The 23,783-nt window shown below is 48.0% G+C and overlaps 1 protein-coding gene across 1 annotated transcript in view; it reads right to left on the minus strand.

Moving 5' to 3' along the window:
* LOC144176020 (tachykinin-like peptides receptor 86C) overlaps nt 1-23,783 on the minus strand; it is an 833,985-nt gene that overhangs the window by 470,085 nt on the left and 340,117 nt on the right. The window contains exon 5 of the mRNA XM_077705128.1: nt 5,631-5,634. Within this exon, the coding sequence (XP_077561254.1) occupies nt 5,631-5,634 (4 nt within the window). The remainder of the gene's footprint in view (nt 1-5,630; nt 5,635-23,783) is intronic.

Raw genomic sequence — 23,783 nt, forward strand, 5'->3', positions numbered from 1 at the left:
GGTCGCCTGATAGAGAAATTCCTTACGTCTTCAGGAGCATGCCTTTTCAACAATAAACAGCCTACATACCATAACATAGGACACAACACATACTCATGTCTTGATTTGGCGATTGGCTCCGCAGTTTCTCTTTCCTCTCCTCGAGTGGAGTGTGGGCACTGACCCATACGGTAGTGACAACTTCCCCACCTCACTCACATACATACTTAAAGTCCCATGCAGTCCATCTTCCCAAAACACTTTCAATGAAGCAAGAGCTAACTGGAACACATTTACAGAGACATCCAAACTACACCACACATCCATAGGACACCTACAGGTTGAAGCAGCTACCCAACTGCTCATGGCGAACATCCTCGACGCCGCCGAAAGGTCCATTCCCCACGCCTCTGGTGCCTTGCGCAACCAGCGGAGGCCGTGGTAGAATGAGGACTGTAGGCGGGCGCGAGAGGCCCAGAACAAGGCGTGGGGTATCCTTCGTCGGTACCCCACGTCGGGAAACCTCCTGTTGTTCAAACGGGCCAAGGCGTTAGGAAAACGTGTGCGCCGTGTGGCAAAACGAGAGAGTTGGCGTACATTCATAACATCAATAAACTCCTACACAGACACACGGAAAGAATGGACGAGAATACGCAAACTCGAGGGACAACAAACACACAGCCTGCCTTCGGTCAGCACTACAGGGGACACATTCGAAGACCAGAGGCTGACACACTCGCACAACAGTTTTAACACGTTTTTAGTTCAGCACACTACACAAACACTTTCATGAAACACAAACAAAAGGCCGAAAAGAAGCCGATAGTAGATAACAATGGGTCAACATCTTCTTATAACTCAGAGTTTTCACTGTATGAGATGAGGGCTGCTTTGAGCACGTGTAAACCCTCAGCTCCAGGCCCAGACAACATCACATACACAATGATAAAACACCTGCACGCAGACACTCTTCTAACACTCTTACACCTATATAACAAGATTTGGCTTTCGGGGAACATTCCAAACTCTTGGAAGGAGGCTATAGTGGTAGCTTTCCTGAAGGAGGGAAAGGACCGGTCGTCCCCCTCAAGTTACCGCCCTAATGCCCTGACGAGCTGCCTGTGCAAGCTCTTCGAGAAGATGATAAATCGCAGGCTCCTGTACTTCCATGAGTACAACGGTCTTCTCGAGGCTGCCAGGCAGGCTTCAGGGCAGGGCGATCCACGAATGATCAACTCGTAGCTCTTGAATCGTATATTAAGGATGCCTTCGTGCATAAACAGTTTTGCGTAACTGTATTTTTGGACCTCGAGAAGGCCTACAACACCGCTTGGCGCTACGGGATCCTCAGTAACCTGAAGTCTTTCGGTGTGTCGGGCCATATGCTCAACACACTGGCTAGTTATCTGTCCCAAAGAACGTTTCGCGTGAGAGTTGGTAACGCACTGTGAAGGATTCATGTGCAAGAAAACGGCGTGCCGCAAGGGGGAGTTCTTAGCTGTACTCTTTTTATAATTAAAATGAACTCTCTTGGGAAGGCATTGCCACCTACCATTTCTTACGCTATGTATGTAGACGACGTACACATATCTTTTAAATCTTGTAATATGTCAATCTGTGAACGTCAGGTCCAGCTTGGTGTTAAAAAACTTGCCAGCTGAGCAGACAAGAATGGTTTTAAACTCAATCCAGGAAAAAGTTGTTGTGTTGTGTTCTCCAAAAAGCGCGGGATCCATCTCGACCCAGATATAACTCTGAATGGCGTTTCAATTCCTTTTAAAAAGGAGCACAAGTTTTTAGGCATAATATTCGATAACAAGCTAACATTTGTTCCACACTTGAAACATCTGAAACAAAAATGCCTAAAAACTATGAATATTCTCAAATTTCTCTCCCATTTCTCCCACCAGTCGTATGGTGCAGACAGGCAACTCCTTCTGCGGGTTTATAGCGCCCTAGTGGGATCCCGCTTGGACTACGGCAGTGTTGTATATGGGTGCGCAACAAAAACGGCACTAAAAATGCTGGACCCGGTGCTGCATTTAGGGCTACGCCTCGCATGCGGTGCTTTTCGCACTAGCCCTGTCCAAAGTCTCCATGTAGAATGCAATAAATGGTTTCTAGATCACCAGAGGGTGTACATGGACGTTTTATATGCCTCAAAAATCATGTTTATGACTAATCATCCTTTTACTCCGACCATTAATGATGCATCCTCAAAGCAACTCAAAGCAAATCGTCCATCAATCTCCATGCCGTTTCCTCGAAGAGTGCGACAAGGAGCCTCTGAGCTAGAAGTCTCGTGTTTTCAGGCATTCACAAGACGCCCATCATTGATTCAATTCCACCATGGCATCTCCGCCCTGTGTCATGTGACCTGTCTTTTATGCAGTTTAGCAAGAACAGGTCACCAAGGATTGCGATTCTGCAGCATTTCTTGTTTGTGCAGCATAGGTACCGCTGTGAAGTTTTACAGTGATGCGTCCAAGACTGCAACGGCTCTAGCTTGTGCTGCGCATGGGCCAAACTTTAACGTCAGTAAAACAATGAACCTTTGTAGCAGCATATTCACAGCTGAAGCATACGGTATTTTAATGGTAATAAATCACATAGTCCAACATCAAATCCTAAAATTCATCGTGTACACGGACTCTCTAAGCGTTGGACAAGCACTTGCATGAGGAAAGCATTCTAAAAACTGTCATGAATCATGTTTTCAGGCTATCATGTCTGCATATGCATCAAACCTTCAAATAACTTTCTGTTGGGTTCAAGGGCACTCTGGAATTGCCGGGAACGAAACCGCAGATCGAATGGCCACTGCAGCTACACTCTTGAATACAATGGACATAGCAACAGTGCCATACACAGACATGAAGTCACACATCAGACACCAACTTCGCAACAGATGGCAAACACACTGGAGTGAACAAACAGATAACAAGTTACACGTTATAAAACCACGCTTGGGACCATACACAACTGACACACGCAACAGATACACAGAAGTTGCCCTTGCTAGGCTATAGATAGGGCGCACACATGTCACACACTCGTATCTCCTCACGGGGTCTTCAAGACCCCAGTGTGGCAGGTGTGGAGAGGCCCTATCCGTAGTTCACATACTCATTCAATGCAAAGCACTTCACACAACACGACGCAAACACTTCCCACAGCTATACAGACTACACCCAGCGTTTTTCCTCTCTGACGATCCCATGTTTTCTATCAAGTGCGTTTTTAAATATTTAAAAGTTCAATTTTTAGACCTCATTTCATACCACGCGTGATCACTCCCTGGCCCTATACACCAGCCATGCTCATTGTTGTTTTGTGATTTTACTCTTGTTTTTGCTGACTTTTCGTAGTGTTTAGGGTTTCACCCCTCATATATGACTATTGTTTTGGCGCTCTTTGCCCCAGTTGGCCTTGCGCCATAAACATCCAACCATCATCATCATTATTCCAAGGAACAACTGTGGCGTGTGCGGCTCTGCTTGCTGACGTAATTCGCGCCGTAAAACAAAGAAACAAATGCTAAGAAAAAGGCGCATACACGGTGTAGCGCACAGGAAGGCGGTCGTAGTAATTCGTGCCAAAACAGAAGCAAGCGAAAGCGAACAAAGCGATCCAAATGCGATGTTCTAGGAAAAAAGTTGTTGCGTGTACCACCAAGCTTTCGCCTTTAAAGTGAGTGAGCAGCATTATGTGAGCAGGGAATTGTTTTGTCTGCGCTTTGTAGGAAAGATGTTTGATGCACACTCTTGATTTGGTAACTTCACTTTTCGGAATTTCCTTGCTTTTTACATTTTTGCCTTATGTGGCTTCTTAAAACTTGTTCCGACGATTCATCCTGGCCACGTTTTTTATTCAAATTTTGTGACAACCCGTGAGGGACTCTGGGACTCTTTGCATTATAGAAGCAGCTTCAGCGGGAATGCAGCCGAGACGGAACGTTTTTTTTTGAAAAATTGCAAAAAATGGAAAAAAATTGGCTCCAATATACGCTGCGAAGGTGGTTGGAAAACAAAGCTTTAGACGGCACCCACAAAAATTGCCCATGTGACATCACTTGAATTCACACTCGTATATCTACAAGGAGTGAAACCAGAGATGCCGCCAGCCGTTACCTGGAATTGGTTGGGGCGGTGTCCCAAACGCAGCAGCGTCGGCCACGGCCGGGCTAGAGCGGCGGACGCCGCCACTGTAGCCCGGCCGTGGGTTGGCAGAGAGAAAACGTGCAGAGCGTCTTTCGAAGAGTGAGACAGTGGAACCTAGCCATCCTGATATGCTAGCTTGGGGCTACACCACCGCGCGACACAAGCGCACGCACCAAAACAATGCGGCATGTGAGCTTAGTGCTTTCCATTTATACAGATTTAAACTAGTTAGCATAGTAATTTTGAGAATTTCGAGAAAGCTGAGGGAACTTTTTATTCCTATTCATCAGAACCTGTTGCTAGTTTCGCCTTTTGTTATACATCTCAAAACACAACCGAATTGGTAAGCACCAATTTAGAAAAACGGAGTCCTATTCGTGGCAAGCAGTGCGCAAAACATAGCGTTTCTCTAGCGACCAAATGTCTCTGTATGGGGCTTGTAGATTTTGTTTTCGCGCCCTGCAAGCCAATCCTTAACGTATGTTTGCCGTACGACCACTTAATTCCGTGGGTGCGGGTTACCCTGGAAATGGTGTCGAACAAGTCAATCAAGCTGCGCGAAGGGACTCCGCTATGGACGCGATGCTGCACCAAAACAGGGCTAAAACAACTGCCACTGGAACCGACGACAAAGTCGTACCTAGGACGCGGCCGCCGGTGAGCAGACCCTCTCGCGCGGGAAATTGGGTACATTCGCGGCGCCATCTCTAGTTTGCTCCGTGAGTGAAACCCTCCGCCGCCGCCTCCGACGCTTTAAGAGTTCGTTGCACCGCACGCCACGAAAGAACTGTTGGCTGGTAGAGCTAGAAAGCTTTGCTTTCAGAAGACAAACCCGGAGAGATGTACAGAAAAACGGACACATTTATTAGTACGAGGCTTATATGTCTCATAAAACCCGAAAAATAACCGTAGTTCTCGGCCACAACACAAATAAGCAAATAAACAAAATACAAATAAAAAAGTTTCAGGTGACAACTACGTTTAGATCTTAAGATGTAAGCCGCGATAGTGTTCCTTCGGACTGGAGGGAGCTGTTTGGACTGGAGTCGGACATTTACAGTTTATGCTTTCCGAGAATTGCAGTTCAGTGACTATAGATAGACTAACCACAACGATCACTGCGGCACAAGAATGGCAGACGCTTCCACTTGTGCTATAATATGTTGGCCTGAAAGTTTGCGGCTGCGCTGTGTTGGTCAGTTTGAGAAAGAAGGTGACAGTGTCAGCGTCTCACCGTATTTATTCTCTGGTGATGTGGGCTAGCTGCATGTTTCGGTTTATTTATAACACACACGCAGAAGGAGACAGAAAGAGAGAGAGAGACAAAGCGAGAAAGAGGGAGAGTTAGAGCTTCATTGAGCAAAATTTAACGTGAGTTGTTAGCCCCTGAGCATATTCTTGAATATGACAACGTCGCGTAGAGAGGTTGGGTGTTTGCCAGTACTTAGCACAGTTTAAGGTTAATGTCGCACGTTTTATACTTAACATCACCCGTCTACACTTTTGGATATATGTATTTGATTATATCGCGCCCTTTGTTTGCAGTTATTCAGCGCTTAGATCCTTGTGTGGCACGGGGAAGGCTGGTGTTCCTAGACCTAGGATGAGCGAGAAGTTTTCAATATTTTCTCAAAGAGAAGTGTGGGAGTCGTTCTCAGCCCGGAGCACGGTATGCGAGTTCGCGGGGATCTTCGTCGGCTGCATCGTTCTCTTCCAGACCGCCGTGTCCTGGTTTCGACGTGACGTGAACTTTAATCTTTGTGTTTTTAAGAATCCTCCTCAATTGTGTAGGTACCATGCCGGCAGCCAAGAGACTAATGGCCTATTGAGCGTGTGTAACGAGGTTTAAGCAGAGTTCCCTTAGGCGGATCGTAAAGAGGATTTCCGCTTTTCTTTTGTGTCTGTGGAGAGTGTAGAATCTCTTTGAAGGGGTCACAGTCGCATCGCCGATGACCGCCATCAACCTGCTGCGGTCAGCTAACCTGATCGACCTGATGGCCTTCGGCCAACCTCCCTTGGTTGGCATCATCATCGTCTCGGGCTGCATGAGCGCACGCACTATTTTCTTCCCCTTCACTTTCCGCTCGACTTTCTATTAACTGCAGACCTTGATGGTTGCTTCTCTTCTACCTTGACGCTCGAGTCTCGTCCTTGGGGGTTGACGGATCCGACAACTTGGTGCCGAAACGACCCGGGACTCGTGTCTGCCAGGCCAACACCGATAAGCAGGACCGACAGCCTTTCTTCGACGGCTTCTGCTTGAAAGACCGGAGGACCTACCTCCAAGGAACAAGGATCACTTCGATCGAGTGGAAGCTCCGGTGACGGACCACCCTTCGGGACAAGCTTTCAGCCTTCTTGACCGAGATAGAAGACGACCTCCGAAGTGGCACCCTGACTTCAATGATGGACGAAGCGATATCCTTGGAGAGGATCGAGGCCATACATCAACCGATTCAAAAGCTTGACGACGACATTTTCCTGAAAGCGACGGAGGAAATGGTCACAGAAGAGACCTCCAACGCGACTTCGTTCAGTGACAAGGTGGTGATGATCGTGGTGGAGCTTCGCTACAGATCTCGAGACCAGTAGGCTGGTGAGTATCTCGCTTTGCCTTCTGTAACGAGACAGCCCTATAGCGAGCCCGAAACCACTTTAACGAAGCTACCGGCATAAAAACTGATGACGTTTGACGGATACCATCGGAACTGGACCAGATTTTGGAGTCTCTTCGAGTCCTCTGTACACAACAATTCTGAACTGCAGGCGACGGATAAATTTTAGTACTTGAGTAGCCTTCTGACCAGCTCCGCGGCTGCATCAGTTTCTGGACTGCCCGTGACCGAACAGGGCTATAATGACGCGATTGAAATACTTCAAAAATGATTCGGCGACGATAGTCTTATTGCGCAAGACCACCTGTGGGCACTGATTGATACACCACCTGTTTCGTCCCCAAGTGACATAACTCAACTGCGGAAGCTCTACGACGACGTGGAGATACACTGCAGAAGCTTGAATGCGCGTGGTACTAGCCCACAGACTCATTGTGCCACGCGACTCATCCTCCTCAGAGCACTCCCTCGACACCTGGTCATGAGGTAACACCGGCATTAAAAAACGTCATCTAAGGCTTCAACGTCAATCGGAGTGGAGCGTGATCACGAACCCACAGGCCACAATAAACAAATCGACGATTTAATTAACTTTTTCGGAGGCGAACTTGAGTGTCTCGAAACTGCTTTACTGAACGCGCTCCCAAGAACGAAGTTTAAGGCAAATGACGAACCAGGGGAGCAGCGTCGAACAGGAACTTTGGGACATCGACATTCTGCAGCAGCCCTGAATGCCACAACTAAAGAGAAGCAAAAGTGCCTTTTTTGTTCTGGACCTCATGATACAGGGTATTGGTCAGATAAAAACATCACAATGAAACAAAAGAAGTTCCTTCTCACAAAATACGGACGTTGTTTCCGTTGTCTCACACCAGGACACCTCGCTCGGCATTGTAGGTGGAAGATCGTTTGCCCTCTTTGCAAACGACGGCACGTTCCTTCAATGTGCAACAAAGACCTAGAAAGTCTTCGAAATAGACAAGTGACTTCCGCCGCCGTGCTAATTCCCTCGGGACAAGCTGAATGTGTTGTTCTCCTTCAGACACTGACCGTCCAGGCTTCTGGTTCCCGATGCGCTGAAAGGTGCAGAGTGCTTTTGGACTGAGGTAGTCAGCGAACGTTCATCACTACCGAAATCTCACGGAAGCTAGGGTGCCAGTTTATCGGTGAGGAGGTCCTGACCCTAGCAATCTTCGGAGGGAAACGGACAATGAAACCTTAAGGAAGGTTAGGGTGCACCTGCAAGACCCCACGGGATTCCTGACACTCTGCGCGGGATTCATGACACTCTGCGTGGAAGCATTGGAGGTTTGGTCCATCCGCAACCAGATGATTCCTGCTCACGACAAGATCATAAATGTTTTAAAGTAGCACGGTATCAACACGACATCTGTACTTCAGGAAGGGATCAGGAAGGGGCAAGCGCATATCGATTTTGATTGGTTCCGAATTCTACTGGGTCATACTGACAGGGAACATAAAAACAGTTGAACCCAGCATGAATGCTGTAAAAGCACGTCTGGGCTGGACAGTTCAAAGACGTGTTCAGACTCCACCGAAAGCAGTCCACTGAGCGTCGTGGTTCTACACGCGAGCCTGCCTGGTGTACCTTTCGCCTTGCAATAATTAGGAGAATCGGAGGCCACAGTCAGTAAAGATCCGGTACATGCTTCGACAAACGATCATGTCTCAGTAAACGCAAAGAACAAGACACGGTTTGTAGACTCAAGATATGAACCCGCTCTTCTTCGGAAGCAGAACGTCGACCTCTCCGACAACTTCGATGTAGAAGAACGAAGACGTGACCAGTTGGTTAACATCCCAGATAAGGGGCAGTGCTGCTCAGGAAGCGAGAACCTGACACTCTAACAAAAGAAATTGCAGCCCAGTCGCTACTACATTCCCCGTCGTGGTGGGAAGAACCTGCATGGATCTTTTCGCATCGGGAGCTCCTGGAACCAGAGTCCTCTCGTTCTGGCGCAGAAAACAGCGGAGAACGCCAGTGCATAGAACTTCACCCTTCAGCTATCGACTTCAAATTCGTTGGACATTATCCGATTGAACCAGGCTCACCGCCCAACGTCTCTACCCTTTTTAAGAATGCTGGCTCCACGTCCTTGTGGCCGGGAAGATGTAGAATCTCTTTGAAAGGGTCACCGCCGCATCGCCATCGACCGCCATCAACCTGCTGCGGCCAGCTAACCTGATCGACCTGATGGCCTTTGGCCAATCTCCCTTGGTTGGCATCATCATCGTCTCGGGCCGCATGAGCGCACACACTGTTTTTCTTCCTCTTCACTTTACCGCTCGACGTTCCAGTAACTGCAAACCTTGATGGTCGCTTCTCCCCTGCCTAGAAGCTCTAGTCTCATCTTTGGGGGTCGACAAATCCCACAGGGGGTAAGGAAGTCACAGTGATTGACACTGTAGTATACAAGCAACAATTGTTGCCTTCGTCCTTTCAAACGACCCGTAGTCGGCGTATAGTGTGTTTCTATAGTTTGGGAGCTTTCCTTGATACTGTAGGGCGCTATGTCGGGCGAGAGGAAGGAGCCTCAGACAGGACGACCGTTCGTCGCAAGGCAAAACCAGATTCTATTTTGTCAGCACCAGTGCGACCCCCGTGTCCTCGTGCGCTCGCGCGGCCACGCAGCCTGTGTCCATGTCCATCGGGCTGCTGCGCGAGGAGCGGCGCTCGATCCAGCGATGTCGCTGGAGCTGCCGCTACAATACAATTTGATCCTAGAGTTTTGCCTGTTTATGTGTATGTCTGGGTTATGTTTTTCGGTAGTGGGAGGGCTGTAGTGGAGATCTGCTGGATTGGTGACGTAGCCGTCATGGCATCCAGACCTTTTCTTTTTGGAGGTGCGGCATATTTTCGATAGGATTTCCGGTCCCAGTTTTTGTCCAGGGGCTCTATTTGTGCTAGGATAGTGGCCTAGCACAAATATTCAAAGATATATTCAAAGATATAGGGCGCCGGGACTACCTATACGCTGTTGTGACAATGGTCGTTATTTGGCTCTCTTTAGTGTGGGTCTCTGGTACGGAAGGCTGACCGATATCCAACTGGTGTTCACTCCGCGCAGGTTTGCTTTGTTTCTTCTTTCATTGCTGCTGTCTCATGTATTGACATTTTGCAAGCTAAGCTGAATGCTCAAATATTCTTAGTATTCTCGCGCCTGCGTGATCGGCTCTGCCGCTTCTGTTTATGGTCATGCCAGTGATTTGTACCTCACTGTTTACTGATATCACATACTGACGTATTTTTAGGTTTTGTAAATTGTCCGCGTGGCGCCACTCATCGTTTACCGCAGAGAGCGTTCGGCGCTATTGGCCCGACAAATATGAAAAATCATTTCGAAATTCTCGCAATTAGAAGCCATACACTTCTGTTTTACAATTTTATTGCGAGACATTTTATATGGTTTCCGGTGCTTTTCTAGTTTCCCGGGGATTTAGAGTGTCTGGGGTTAATCTTATGCACTTCTTTTATCGGGTGACACAATGTTAGCGCCGGTATTATATAGGTTGGTGAGGCGCTTAGCTGGTGGCGTAAGTTGCGGGCACAGTTAACGACCGCATGTGGCGAGCATGCGACTACCTACGGTGCGTACAACGAACATCACTGAGCAGGCGTAGCGCCTGCTTGAACCACGTATCTTTTCTTTCGTCTCTGACGCAGTATCATTGTCTTCCTTTACACAATCTAGTCGCTGCTTCTCTATACTGCCGCTTAGGGCAAGGCGTCGTATTTGGCTGCCTCAGTCATAGTTTCCGCTTCTTGGCCTCCAATGGGCTTTCCGTGTGACGTTACTTCCGGTCACTGTTTGCTTGGCGCTCAATCAATCGTTCAGCCGAGTTGCCGATGAGTTGCCGATAGCTCGTAAGCCAAAGGGGACCCATGGGGTATCCAATTATTGGCAATCGTTCTCTGCTGCTTGGGAAACTACTTCACTGCTGCGGCGTGTTCGCACCTCTTTTTTCGCTTTCATTTTTTGTCGTTTGACGTGAATTACCCTGGTAAGCAGTCTGCCTTCCATTACCGCAGCATATTCCCCCCACAGTGAGAGCTTTCCTCAGCGGCCACCTGTTTGACACACGTACCGCCCCGCTCACCGGTCACGGCAAATGCATCACGCTCGTTAATATTCCATTCTGGAACGGTACCGCGTTACCTGTAGAGTTACCTCACATGGCTGCTGCTGTGACGCCCCGGCTTGAAATACCATGCAACCGATTAGTGTTTTAACGTGGTGTTTCAACCCATTTCTCGGTTTTTCCGTACCTGCTAGCCGTCCGCTGTCAGCAGTGCTCATCACGCGTAGCAGGCGGACAAAAGCACATTTGGCCACGCGATTGCCGTGTGCGTGGCGTATGCACACGCGATGGTTAGAGCGGTGAACAGGCAGCAACGCAGCAAAAAGTAGTTACCTCAAGAGCCATCGTGCTACGAAACAAAGCGGTGAACAGGCAACAACGCCGCAAAAAGTAGTTACCTCAAGAGCCATCGTGCTACGAAACAAAGCGTACTCGAACTAAACTGCAGCGTATTCAAAATAGCGTGCGAGATAGTGTTACACGTTCTCTAGGAATGGGTCATTTGCGTGTCTTAGCGCAACGGTGTCCGTAGAACTGGTTGAGCGTTGTGCCTTTGCACGTTCTTTTTCTGCGCGGCTTGGCTGTTAGACAGACGTGTCGCTCGGACATCTGCGTCTCTTTTGTGGCATTCAAACCACCGTAGTATTGCTGTGCGTGTCTGTGAGGTGCGCTTTGGTGTCGGTGGCTGTGTTTGAAGTATACCTGACTGGTGGAATAACATCGTTCGCCTGCTCCGGCCGGCTGCTGAAAACGGGACTCACCATTTCATGTTGTCTTGCGCGGTACGGGAGAGCTCGGCTAGTTCGCGCCAAAACTTCATCTGTCGTTTGTAACAATTGGCGCGCGTGAGTGCTGCTTAGTGTTGGTTTATTTGCGAATAATTAAGCGGTCACATACCAGTGCTTCCATTTGTGTGACGCCAGTTCTGATCATGATGATGGTTGGTGCTTAATGGCGCAAGGCCAACAAGGGCAAAGAGCGCCAGAAAAGAAGTTACAGAATTTTTTATGAGACCGTAAATACTAAAACATGTGACTAAAAGTAAAAGTGACGCAAACCAAAAGGCAATGGATATGGCTGGTGTATAGAACCAGGAGGATTACATGTGATATGACAAGAGCTCCAGAAATCTTACCTCAGCTAAAAACTTAAAAACACGTAAACTAGAAAACATTGGCTCGTCGGCTAAACGTATGATTGGTGCAGTGGAATGTGTCGTCTGCATAATTCAGGGCAATGTTCGTGTCGTGTTGTGTCAAGTGCCTTGCATGTGATTAGTATGTGGACTTCAGATGGGCCCTTTCCACACCTGCTACACATGGGTCACGAAGTTCCAGTGAGCAGGTGGGGGTGCCTTAGATATGTGTGGCCTATCCGCAGCCTAGCCAATGCGACTTCAGTGTATCTGTTGTGTGAGTCAGTTGTGTAGTGTTCCAATTGTGGTTTTATTACATGTAGTTTGTTGTCTGTTTGTGGAATCAAGTGTAATTGTCATGTGTTACGAAGCTGTCGTATGATGTGTGTCTTTAGGTCGGTCTTATGTCAACTGTAATGTAATGTCAACTGTAGTCAATTGTCAATTGTAACGTCAAATGTCATTTGGAATGTCAATTGTAATGTCAACTGTAGTCATGACAGCAGCAGCACCAGCGATTTGATCGGCGGCCTCATTGTCAGGTATTCCACAGTGCCCTGGCGCCCAGCATGTAGTTCTTCGAAGATTTGAGGCATATGCAGTCATTAGTACCTACAAAAGAGCATTGATCACATAGTTTTTAGATGGCCTTCCTGATGGCAGTGCCTATACAACGCTTAGGGTATCTGTGTACACGATGATCTTGGGAGTTTTATGTTTGATGATGGGATTTGAAACGACTACGATGTCATACGCTTCTGCCAGGTAAATGCTGTTAAGAAAATTTATTGTTTTGCCAACTCTACTATTTGTCCCGTGCGCTGCACAAGAGACCATAGAAGCCGTTTTGGTCGCGTCGCTGAAGAATTCTGCGCGCCTGTACTTGTCCTGCACGAAAAGGCAGTGCTACAAAATCGCACTCCTGGGTACCCTTTTTTTCTGCTAGTGTGAATGACAGGGCGCATGATGTAGGACGTTGATTCCATGGTGGACTGAAATTATGGATGGGCGATTTGTGCGTGTCTGAGAGAGGGACCTTGAGTGCAGAAGCCTCCTCCCTAGCTCTGAGAGAGAAAGGTAACGAGATAGATGGCCTGTTTAAAAAATATTTTATGTGTTGATCATTCTAGGATTGAGAGGATGGTTTGTGAGAGATACGATCTTAGATGCATAAAGCAAGTCAACATACTCCAGCTGATGCCCTAGGCACTAGTTGTCACACTCGACACACAGACTCTCGACAGGGCTAGCGCAGAAAGCGCCGCATTAGAGGCGAACGCCAACATGCAGGACCAGGTTGAGAATTTTAAGGGCTGTTTTTGTAGCTGACCCATACATGACACTGCCGTAGTCAAGCCGAGACCCCACGAAGGCTGTGTAAGGGCGCAGCCAGAGTTGTTTGTCAGCCCCATAAGATTGGTGTGAGAGGACCATAAGAATGTTCATTTTTTAAGCATTTTCATTTGAGCTATTTGGTATGAGGAATGAATGTAAGCTTTTCATCAAATAAAATACCTAAAAACTTCTGCTCCTTGTTCACAGGAATCGGTGCGTCCTCAAGAGTGATTTCTGGGTCTGGGTGGATCCCACGCTTCCTGAAGAACACAACACAATAGCTTTTCCTGGGATTCATTTAAAACCATTTTTGTCAGTCCAGCGGGAACGTTTCTTGACGCCCGGCTGGACTTGACGTTCGCAGGTTGACATAATACATGATTTAGAGGAAATCTGTACGTCATCTACATACATGGAATCAGAGATTGTAGGTGGCAATGCCTTACCAAGAAAGTTCATCTTTACTATGAAGAGAGTGCAGCTCAGCACGCCACCTTGCGGCACGCCGTTTTCTTGCGCGTGAACCTTGGAGAGTGCACTACCGACTCTCACTGGAAACGTTCTCATCTACAAGTAACTAATAAGGGTGTTTAGCATGTTACCCGAAACATCGAATGACTTCAGGTCACTAAGTATGCCGTAACGCCAAGCGGTGTCATAGGCCTTGTCGATGTCGAAAAACACTAACACAGCGGGAAAGAGCTAGCGGGAAAGAGAGGGCCCTTACCTTCCTTAAGGAAAGCCACTACAGTGGCCTCCCTCCAAGACCTTGGAAGCTGCTCCGAAAGCCATATTATGTTTTCTAGGTTTAGGAGGGTCTCAAGAGTGTCTGGGTGTAGGTGTTGCATCATGGTATATGTAATCTTATGTGCGTCGGGCGCTGAAGGTTTGCACGTGCTCAGGGCAGCCCTCAACTCATAGTGTGTGAATTCAGAGTGTTAAGAAGTTTTTGATTTGTCTTTGTCATGTAAGGGCTTTTTCTCTGCAGATGTTTTTGTGTTGCGCGAAAGTGTTAGTGTAATGTGCTGAGCTCGACACGTGTCGGAAGTGTTGTGCGAGTGTGTTAGCCTGGTCTACGAGTGTGTCCCCTGTAGTACTTACAAGGGGCAGGCTGTGTGTTTGTTGTCCTTTGAGTTTTCGTATTCATGTCCAGACTTTGCGTGTGTCTGTGTATGAGTTGATGGAAGTGAGGAATTCGCGCCAACTCTCACTTTTCGCCTCACGGTGCACCCGCTTCCCCAAAGCCTTTGCCCGTTTAAAAGAAATGAGATTATCCGACGTGGAGTACCGACGGAGGATACCCCACGCCTTGTTCGGCGCCTCCCGCGCCCGCCTACAGTCCTCATTTCACCACGGCCTCCTCTGGTTGCGCGGGGCACCGCAGGTGTTGGGAATAGAGTTTTCGGCGGCGTCGAGGATGTGCACCATGATGAGGTGGGCTGCTTCCTCCGCGTTTGGGTGTTCTATGGATATGTGGTATAGTTTAGTTTAGATGTTTATATGAATGTACTCCAGTTTGCTTTTGATTCATTAAACGTGTTGTGAGAAGACGGGCTCCTTGGGCATCTACCTATATACGTTAGTGAAGTGGGGAAGTGGTCACTACCACATGGGTCCGTTCAGAAGGGCAATCAGAGCTCAGAAGCGCAGATGAGGAGAAATGTAAATTGAGCACACCGTTATTAACCTAATAGATATTATCGTACGGATTGCTACAGCCTCAAGGACAGTGTTCAAAGTGACAGGGTGGCATGCTAATGATTTACGGGCGACAATGGCCACACCGCCCCAAGAGTGTGTGCAGCAAACCCTGTCCTTTATGAATATCATGCGCCTATTTAAGAAATTTTTTGCGTGGAATTGAGATGAGTTTCCTGGAGACACATGCGCTTGGCTGATTGGCATGCAGCATCTCATACACATCGTCAAGATTTTTAAGGAGGCCTCTGCACTTCAATTGAATAATGTTTTCTATGCCGTTATTTACATTTAAGGATAACTGGAGTGTGTGTTTTCATGTGCTGTCTTTCGGGGTTGTTATTCTGTGATTTTTGGGCCTTTCTGTTGGCTTGGACGTCGGAGGCTGCACCTTGCGCTGCGTTGCAGGCAGAAACGGCGTGACATCCATCTCATCGTCGGATGTCAGAGGGATGCCAGTCGGACCAGTCCCCCTAAACTTGGCCCCCCTTCAGGGGCCCTTCGTTTGAGTCGCCACCGCGGAGGGTGTACAGTGTGCCACAGGTGGCGCCCTATACAACCTCCGATGCGGGGCCGCCGGCGTTTATCCCCTCGGCACCCTCCAACGCACTGGAGGATGGGGAGGCAGGAGCGGGAGCGGCACCGGTCCCGACAGAAGCGGTTTGTACCACAAACGCCGCTGCCTCAGTAAGCGGTGTGGTGACGGGTTGGGCTGCGTGAGGCAACCCAGCGGCGGGCGGGGGCGGGACCAGGTCAGACTCGCTGATGTGAGTCCCCGTGGAAACCACACGTCGCTCTGCCCCCCCCCCCCCCCCGCGAGCTGCGTCGGCCTACCTCGCCAGGGGGAAAGCGGCGAACCTGTTTGGCGGCTCAGAGAAGGTAAGGTTCTCAGTGGCTTTCGCTTTGATGATCTCCTTCTCCTGTTTGAACTTCTCGCATGTTCTAGAGTAGGCCCCGTGGGGTTCGTGGCAGTTAACACATATGAGGGTTTGCGATGGGCAGTTGTAACATGGATGATGGTGCTGGGCACACTTTGGACACATAATTTGGCCACGGCAGGAGTTGGTATTATGCCCAAACCACTGGCATTTAAAACACCGGCGCGGGTTGGGGATGGATGGCCTGACGGGGCAATAAATAAAACATGTAATAACTGATTCAGGATCTGTAGAATTGTCGAATATCAATATAACATGTTTTGTTGGGATTTCCTTGTTATATTGACGAATAATGATATACCTCACTGTTGTCACCCCTTGGCCTTTAAGGCCTTCAAACAGATCTGTTTCAGTATCATTCATGAGATCTGGCTCACAGATCACACCCTGGGAGCTATTAAGGCTTCGGTGGGGTGTGACCCTGATGTCCAGATCTGCGATGCAAGTTTGAGTCAAGAGATTTGTGGCTTGTTGCTTGTCGTTGACTTCTACAAGAACTTCTCCGGTTCTAAGATTTTGGCTTTGTAGGATTGACCAACAATGCCCTAAAAAATTTGCAGATAAGAAAGACAGACTTTGTGGCAAGGGGGTTCAACGTGTCAACAGATTCAATTACCAAAAACCTAGCATAGTTGTCCGGCTTTGAGAAACTCGTCCTTGGCAATGGAGGAAAGGATACTTCGGTTCGGCACCTTTTAAGGGGCCGATCTTTGGATTTAGAGAATTTGGATACCATATAGCATAGTACAAATCGATGGAGACGAGGGTACTTTCGTCGTCAGCCTTATCCTCATAGCTGAAGAGGTCCCGGAGCTCCCTGCCTGGTAAACATACAGGGAGCCCATCCGCCCGAGCTTGACCTGGGCTCCGACGGCCACCGTTCATGGTTTCTCACCCTCCACCTATAAACACATCGCCACGGTTGAATATAGCTTATGTTTGGTGGCTCGGGGTCCGCGGGTTCGCCAATACCGTTACCAAAATTATTCAAGGGGCCCCGGTCGGGGGTGACACCAGTTCTAGCTCTCCTCTTTCCGGCTTTGTGTTTTCCAAAGAAGCAGCCGTGCTCCCACTGCAAGGTCACGATGTTCAACATGCGTTGAAGCAAGAATCGTGTGCAGTATAACAGTTACGAATGTTGGGCTTTATAAACTCTAGCTATAAATTATTTTCTTGAGCAACGTAAAGGTATTTTCGGCGACAAAGTAATTACACTTGTGGAAGGCTTCTCCGTCGGTTGCATTCACATTTGGCACGTCTGATGAGGCAAAAGTGAGTGACGGCCATCACACCGCAACCAGTGTAATACACAATCAGGATTTTAGCGTTGCTTTAAGTGTCGCTTTATTTGGTTACCCCTTGAAAAGGTAACGCATAAAAAGGTCACAGCGCTTGTCATGTACCTCCAAGTTGGCATAGATGTTTTGCAAAAAAAACGTCAACGTTCGTGCGTTCCGAACCCATTGTGTAGCGCGTTGCTTTATAGAATCTGATTCCGCGTTATTAGAAAACAAAACACGCGTTGATAAAACGTTGAAAGAACAACATTTCTGTCGCTATTACTTGTTCATGTGACTACAGTATCCACAACAAAATTTCATTGAACCGCTGGCGTGGTTTTTTGTCAATTGGACTTTTTTCATATTACCTTGCGCGACTGCAATAATTCTGAATCCCATTTTCAGTGAAATTTCGGACTGTTTTCTCAACAACGAGCCAAGTGAGTGCTACCGTAAGACGCAGTATTGAAAAACAAATAGTGCAGTACGTTTCACAGCGAGTGTTAACAAGCTACAGCACTTTAGGCTGAATATTTTCACCCGTATATGTGTTAGGGATGGTGCTAGGTGCTGTATTTAGCATTGTAGTGAACGATTTTTTAGGTGCGAATTACCTTAGGACCGCACAATGTCCATCCGCGTCCTTGCGCAGAGCATTTACAATCGCAAAAATTGCACAGGCACCGGCAGGATTCGAGACGGTGTCTGGTAGACCAGATAGAGTTAGTGTCAGTCGTCTTGCTCATTGGTCTACGACCTTGAGTTAGTACGCCAGTCAAACGGCTTACTCCTTCGCCTGTAACGATGCGGAGTACCTTAGGACCCCCGAATGTCCGCCCGCGTCCATCCGTGCGCACACCACCATCAAGCGACAATCAAACGAAATCCGATTTCAGCCGTGCGTAACAGTTTCATTTAGGAAATAATCAAGGTGCAACTCACGGCTCAAATCGAATGACGACCGTGGCGCCAATCGGATGTCACTCGGGGCGCGACTTGCATATCATGTCGAGTCCCCTTACCGTGCACCCTCGCCATCATCCACGGAGTGGGGATGCTGCCATTTGTTTACTTTTTACAGGCGCTACAACGTGAAGGTGTTTCCCGTGGACAAGTGGCTGATGCAGCAGAGCGAACAATAGTTCCAAGCTGGACTATTCAACAAGAGTGCTGTGCAACGAGATATTGTGATCTTGGCGAATCGGCGATGTAGCGGGGAGGAGGGTGTTGTTTTCATTTCCCTGAATGCTTCTGTTTTGTAGGCATCTCAAGCAGTTAAACGAAGCAAAGATCGGTTCGCGCTTCATGAGTATCGCTTTCTTTTTCTCGACTACTGTGTTTGTGTTTGCTTTCCTGCTTGCATTTTGAACAAAATTATTTCGTATTCTTTCCACTGTTGAGCCAGGCTTCTCGTTGTAAGTTGATGCGAAAAGTATCCATTCTTCGCCACTTTCATGACGGCGAGATTTTGATGGGTGCGCCTCACTGCCACTTTTCGTTCCGCATGACCCTACAGAGAAACAATTTTTTATTGCATCTAGTGGAGAGACAATACAGCGACTGGTCCTTGTGGGGGTCCGACACATTTTCTTTACGGTGGTGCGCGTTTCGCGTTCCTCGTCGCCTCGAGCATCGTGTTACGAAGCAGCCGGGACCTGGATTGTGTTCTCGTGCGCTCATCGGCGCCGACACAGAGGCCGCGAACCTGTACCCGGAAAGCACTCTTGCTAGATAACTGGGGAAAAAAGAAAAAAACAAGGTAACGAAAACTACGCTCTCCTTACAAGTTGAAGTAGAAGTTTAAAAGCACGTTCAAAAGAGTCCCATCATAACAGAATTTTTTTAGAACTATCCGTGTTTTGTTTTTGTTTTTTCAATATTACCGGGGTTGAAGAAACAACAAAACATTTTTTCAAAATGTTTTTTTTTTCAACTGCTCGCTTCTCTAGAATGAACGCGGAGGCTCATCATTTCGTGAGCGCTAACCCCCCCTGGAACCGCTTGTGAGATCACTCGTTTATTCAAACAATTGCTTTTGTTCAAGTAAATACTTGACGCTAACCACTTACCAACAACATTCTGGCTCTTGGCCCCAAACGTCGGCCGACCTCTCGCATTGACGTCTATCTCTGGGCTCCCTCGGTCCAACCCGGAAAGCCCGCAGCTTCTTCACTGCCCACAAAAGAAGGAATAAACAAAACACACGTTAACGCAATGACGACCATGAGTGGCACGCGCGGCTCCCCGAACTCTTTTTTCGAAATGGGAGACCATCGAACTTTCTCCCCACGAGTTCGAGATAGTTGTCTGCGACGTTCTGACACAAAAAAGCCTTGACAATTCCCATTTGTCTCATTGTAACAATTAAATCTGCTCGCTATACCCATAAGATGCATTTTAGTTAAAAATTCAGGAGGTTACATGGTTGGTCTGTTCTCACGATTTTTTATTTCCGTTTCCAACGTTCTTCTTAAGCTTTATTGTGTAGTAAAATTAAGTTTCTTAAGCATTTCAAGTAGGGGAATTCAGGGTGGAGCGATCTATGAACGAGTGGGAGAGGTTTAAGCGGCAAGCACAAGTTAAAGAAAAAAAGGATTTTGATTGGACAGAGCGGGAGAGGTTCGATGACGGGAGCGTCCTTATTTAGGTAGAACTTACCTTCCGAGTGGTGCCATCTTTCGAAGTGTTGCCGAGGTACAGTTTTTCCTTGACAAAATCTCAACTAATTTATTACCCGTTCACATGACCAATGACGTAGGTGGTCTGCTGAGCGCGAGTAGAAGCTGTTAAAAGAAAACCGCTAAAAGAAAACAGGGACAATCGCATTACGAGAGAGAGAAAGCTTTAATGAATATTGATAAGGTTAGCCCCACGAACGGCCGGTTGTGCTACTTCAGATGGAATGAACATTGTGAGGTGAAAGAATAAAAGAAAAACAGAAAGAAGTACGCAGAAACAATGAATGAGAGGGAGGAGAAAATGAAATCAGTTCACAGCGTAGGAAAATATAGAGCCCTAAGAGAAAAAAAATCAGAGGATCTCAGAGGATCTCAACCTCGGTTAATCCTGAGTCAGACAAAAAAGTTAACAGCGCCTTTCTCCCTCGCGCCGTGTCAGCGTGACTTTGCCACGGACCAAGAAAGTGGTGCAGTTCTAAAAAGTTTCCGCCAAAGAGTCGCCAAACAGCGCTGAGTTGTATGCTGCGGGCAGTAATACAAGACGTATGTCTTCTTTCACAGAACACAGAGAGCACAATGGCGAGTCCGCATAGCCTATCTTAAAAAGAAAACTACGAGTGAAGGCAACGTTGAGTCGTAGTCGGTGAAGGACACCTTCAGTTTCTTTTGTAGGCCTCGGGGAAATTAGAAATCGCACTCAGGGTCAATCGCATGCATTGGCAAGGGTATCCTAAAAAGGTCCTTCCAACCTGACAGCTGCAGTTTCCATCCCAGTGCAGAGACGGCCGTACTTCTGTCTTCTCGGGAATACGAGATGCCAACAAACAATCAGATTGTGCGCCTCTTTCGCTGCTGCGTAAGAGACGACGTTACCCTGGATGCCAGAATGACCTGGCAGCATGCGGTGCCCGTCTCGTAGTCCCAGTGTGTGCAATGCGTTTAGCTCACGTACAAGTTGCCTGCAGCGGTGGAATCGCTTCAGCAGTGTTTGCAAGGTAGCCCGCGAATCGGTAAGGATCACCAATTGCCGAGCGGGACTATAGGTGATTCGTAGGAGCGCCGCGCTAATAGCAGTTAATTCTAGGAAGGTAGACGACGTCTTGTGACTGAGTTTCTCTTTGAAATTTAGTCCCACTGACGGAATCCCCACTCCAATGGCTGACGAGAAATATTTCACGGATTCATCTGCATATATCTGAACGTGGCCAAGATAATGTGAGCTGATGTGCTCCAGCGCGAATTATCGCAAGGCTGGCTCAGGCAGAGATAATTTCATGCCTATACGTGGCATGGTGACGCCCATATCCCAAAGTGCAAATTTCCGTGGCGTTCGAAGTTGGCTAGTAGGAGACTCTATACAGAAGAGGAAGACACCTGTGCTAAAGGATGGTCAACACACCGGGTTACTTGACGGAGGCTGGTGCGAAGAAACTTTGGAGCTTAGAGTGTCTGGGCTGACATGCACCTTGCTTCGCAGAGAGTTCCATTTGTGGATGTGCCCCTTGGAAGGCCCAGGCAGATGCACAAAACTCGAGTGAGCCTGTGCTCACTCTAGCACTCTGAAGTTCGTCTTAGACAAACCAATCAGCACTGGGAGACTACCGCAGAAGGCCAAGATATAGTGCCTTATAAAATCGTAATAGTAAAGGCACTAATCAGACCCATGTTTTTCCTTTCAACATCCGGAAAATGGGCATAAATGACTGGAGGCGTTCACTGAGGTGACAGATATGGGGGGGCTCAAGGTAGTGATCGATCAAATGTTACTCCAAGAAATTTATGGTTATGAACGTATGGTATTTTTGCGTCATTTATGACCAGATGATAGCGGGATACATCCGGCCTCGTAAAGGCAACTGCGGCGCACTTTTCGGGTGAAATTAGCATCCCGCAGGTACTGAGGTACTTTTGAATTGCAAGAAGAGCTTTCTGCAGTTTGGATCGTATTTTCTTGCCAGACGAGAAAACATAAATGTTATTAGCATAGAGAGATAGGTTGACACCTTGGGGCAGTACTTTAGGGATGAAGATCTGGCATGTGCTAAACAGGACAGGGCTTAGCAGTTCGCCTTGAGGAACACCCACAGTAATCTCATTCCGCCTTGTGTCACCTTCATTGGTGGTCATATGGACATGCCGATTCTTGAAGTAGTTACACAGCCAAGTGGGCATCCACCCTCGTAGCCATACAAACGTCATTTCCCTTCAAATAGCTTCATGACAAACGCTGTCAAAAGCCGCCTTGATGTCTAGGAAGGCAGCTACTGTGATATTTTGCGCAGCCTTTTGCCGATGAATTTCCCTCACCAAAGTAATGCGTTGTCGATGCTGCTTCTTCTCTGATTTGTTACACCTCTGGAGATACACTTCTCGGTCCTCAAGATCCCACATGAGTCATTTCCACACCATTTTCTCCATTACCTTTCCTATGCAGTTTAGAAGTACAATAGGGTGGTAAGAGTGGACGTCAGCCGGCGGTTTTCCGGGTTTGAGGAGCGCTACTACGCGAGCAATTTTCCAGCTTGCTTCCACGCGGCCTATCTCACGCGACTTGTGAAGATAAGAAGTTGCCGGAGGGCGTTACTGCTGAGATGTCACAAAGCTGAGTACGTAGCACCATCGGCGCCTGGCGAAGAAGGCGGGTTAACGGACGCTAACGCTGGGATTAGCTCACGGACAATGAAGAATTCATCCATGAGTATAGCATTCGCAGAGGGCAGTTAATCAGGCAGGACCTCTGAAGTCGCCGTAGAGCTCCTGGGAGCTGTAACCTTGGCCAATATTCGCCAGCTATGTCCAGTTCAGTGACGCCATGCTGGAGAGCTATCGATAAGAACGTATGAGCCTGACTTGGTGTTGCTCTCAGGCTGCGGAAAACGTGCCAAATGCGAGTCAGCGCTTTGCCGGTGTCAAGTTTGGAACAAAAGTGTCTCCAAAGGCGTCTTGCGAGCTTGTTCAAGTACTTTTGAATGCGCATCTGGACATGCCTTTAAGTTCGAAGGTCATTTGGTGATATCGTTTTTCTCGCATGGCACTCTACTCTCCTGCGAATTGCGCGAAGGCGTTCTTACTCTCCGTCCACTGGTGCCCACGCCTTTGGCACCAAGATCCGCCGTGTCACCGGAAAATCCTTGCCGGAACATCCTTGCGTGTCACAGCCTCCAATTAAAGACCATCCTTGAGGCTGTTGCCATTCGAACCCTAATTTCTTGTAGGCTAATAACAGAATGCTCCATTTATATCCCTCCTTATTTTTCAGTTCACGGTGTCGGAGGTCGAGGATCTCGTAGACCTGCTGCCCGAACCATACATTCTTGTAGGCCACTTCAGTGCACATAATCCCCTCTGCCCCTCTTCCCACACGAAAGTCCGAGGTTGCCTTACCCAAAAGCTTGTAACATCATCGGGAGCAAAGCTATTCAACAACAAACAGCCTTCATACCATAACATAGGACCGACTACTTACCACACCTTGACTCGGATATTGGTTCTGCAGTTCTCTTTCCATCTCTTAAGTTAGGCGTGGGCACAAACCCACATATATATGGCAACGACCAGTTCGCAACAAAACTGACATTCACGGGTAAATGCGCTGAGACTTCACCTTCCTATAGCAAGTTAAACGAAGCAGGAGCAAACTGGAATAGATTGACAGAGACATCTAAACTGCACCTCACATTCTAAACAAGCCGACACGTGGAAGGGGCAGTCCAACTAGTCGCGGCGAACATCCTCGGCGCCACCGAAAAGTACATTCTCCACGTCTCCGGTGATCTGCGCAACTCTACAAGGCACTGGTGGAACGAGGATTGTAGGCGGGCGCGGGAGGCTGTGAACAAGGTGTGGGGTATGCTACACACGATA

This window comes from Haemaphysalis longicornis, unplaced genomic scaffold (assembly GCF_048455015.1).
Source record: "Haemaphysalis longicornis isolate Haplotype H1 unplaced genomic scaffold, Haemaphysalis longicornis Haplotype H1 scaffold_1, whole genome shotgun sequence".
NCBI classification, from domain to species: Eukaryota; Metazoa; Arthropoda; class Arachnida; order Ixodida; family Ixodidae; genus Haemaphysalis; species Haemaphysalis longicornis.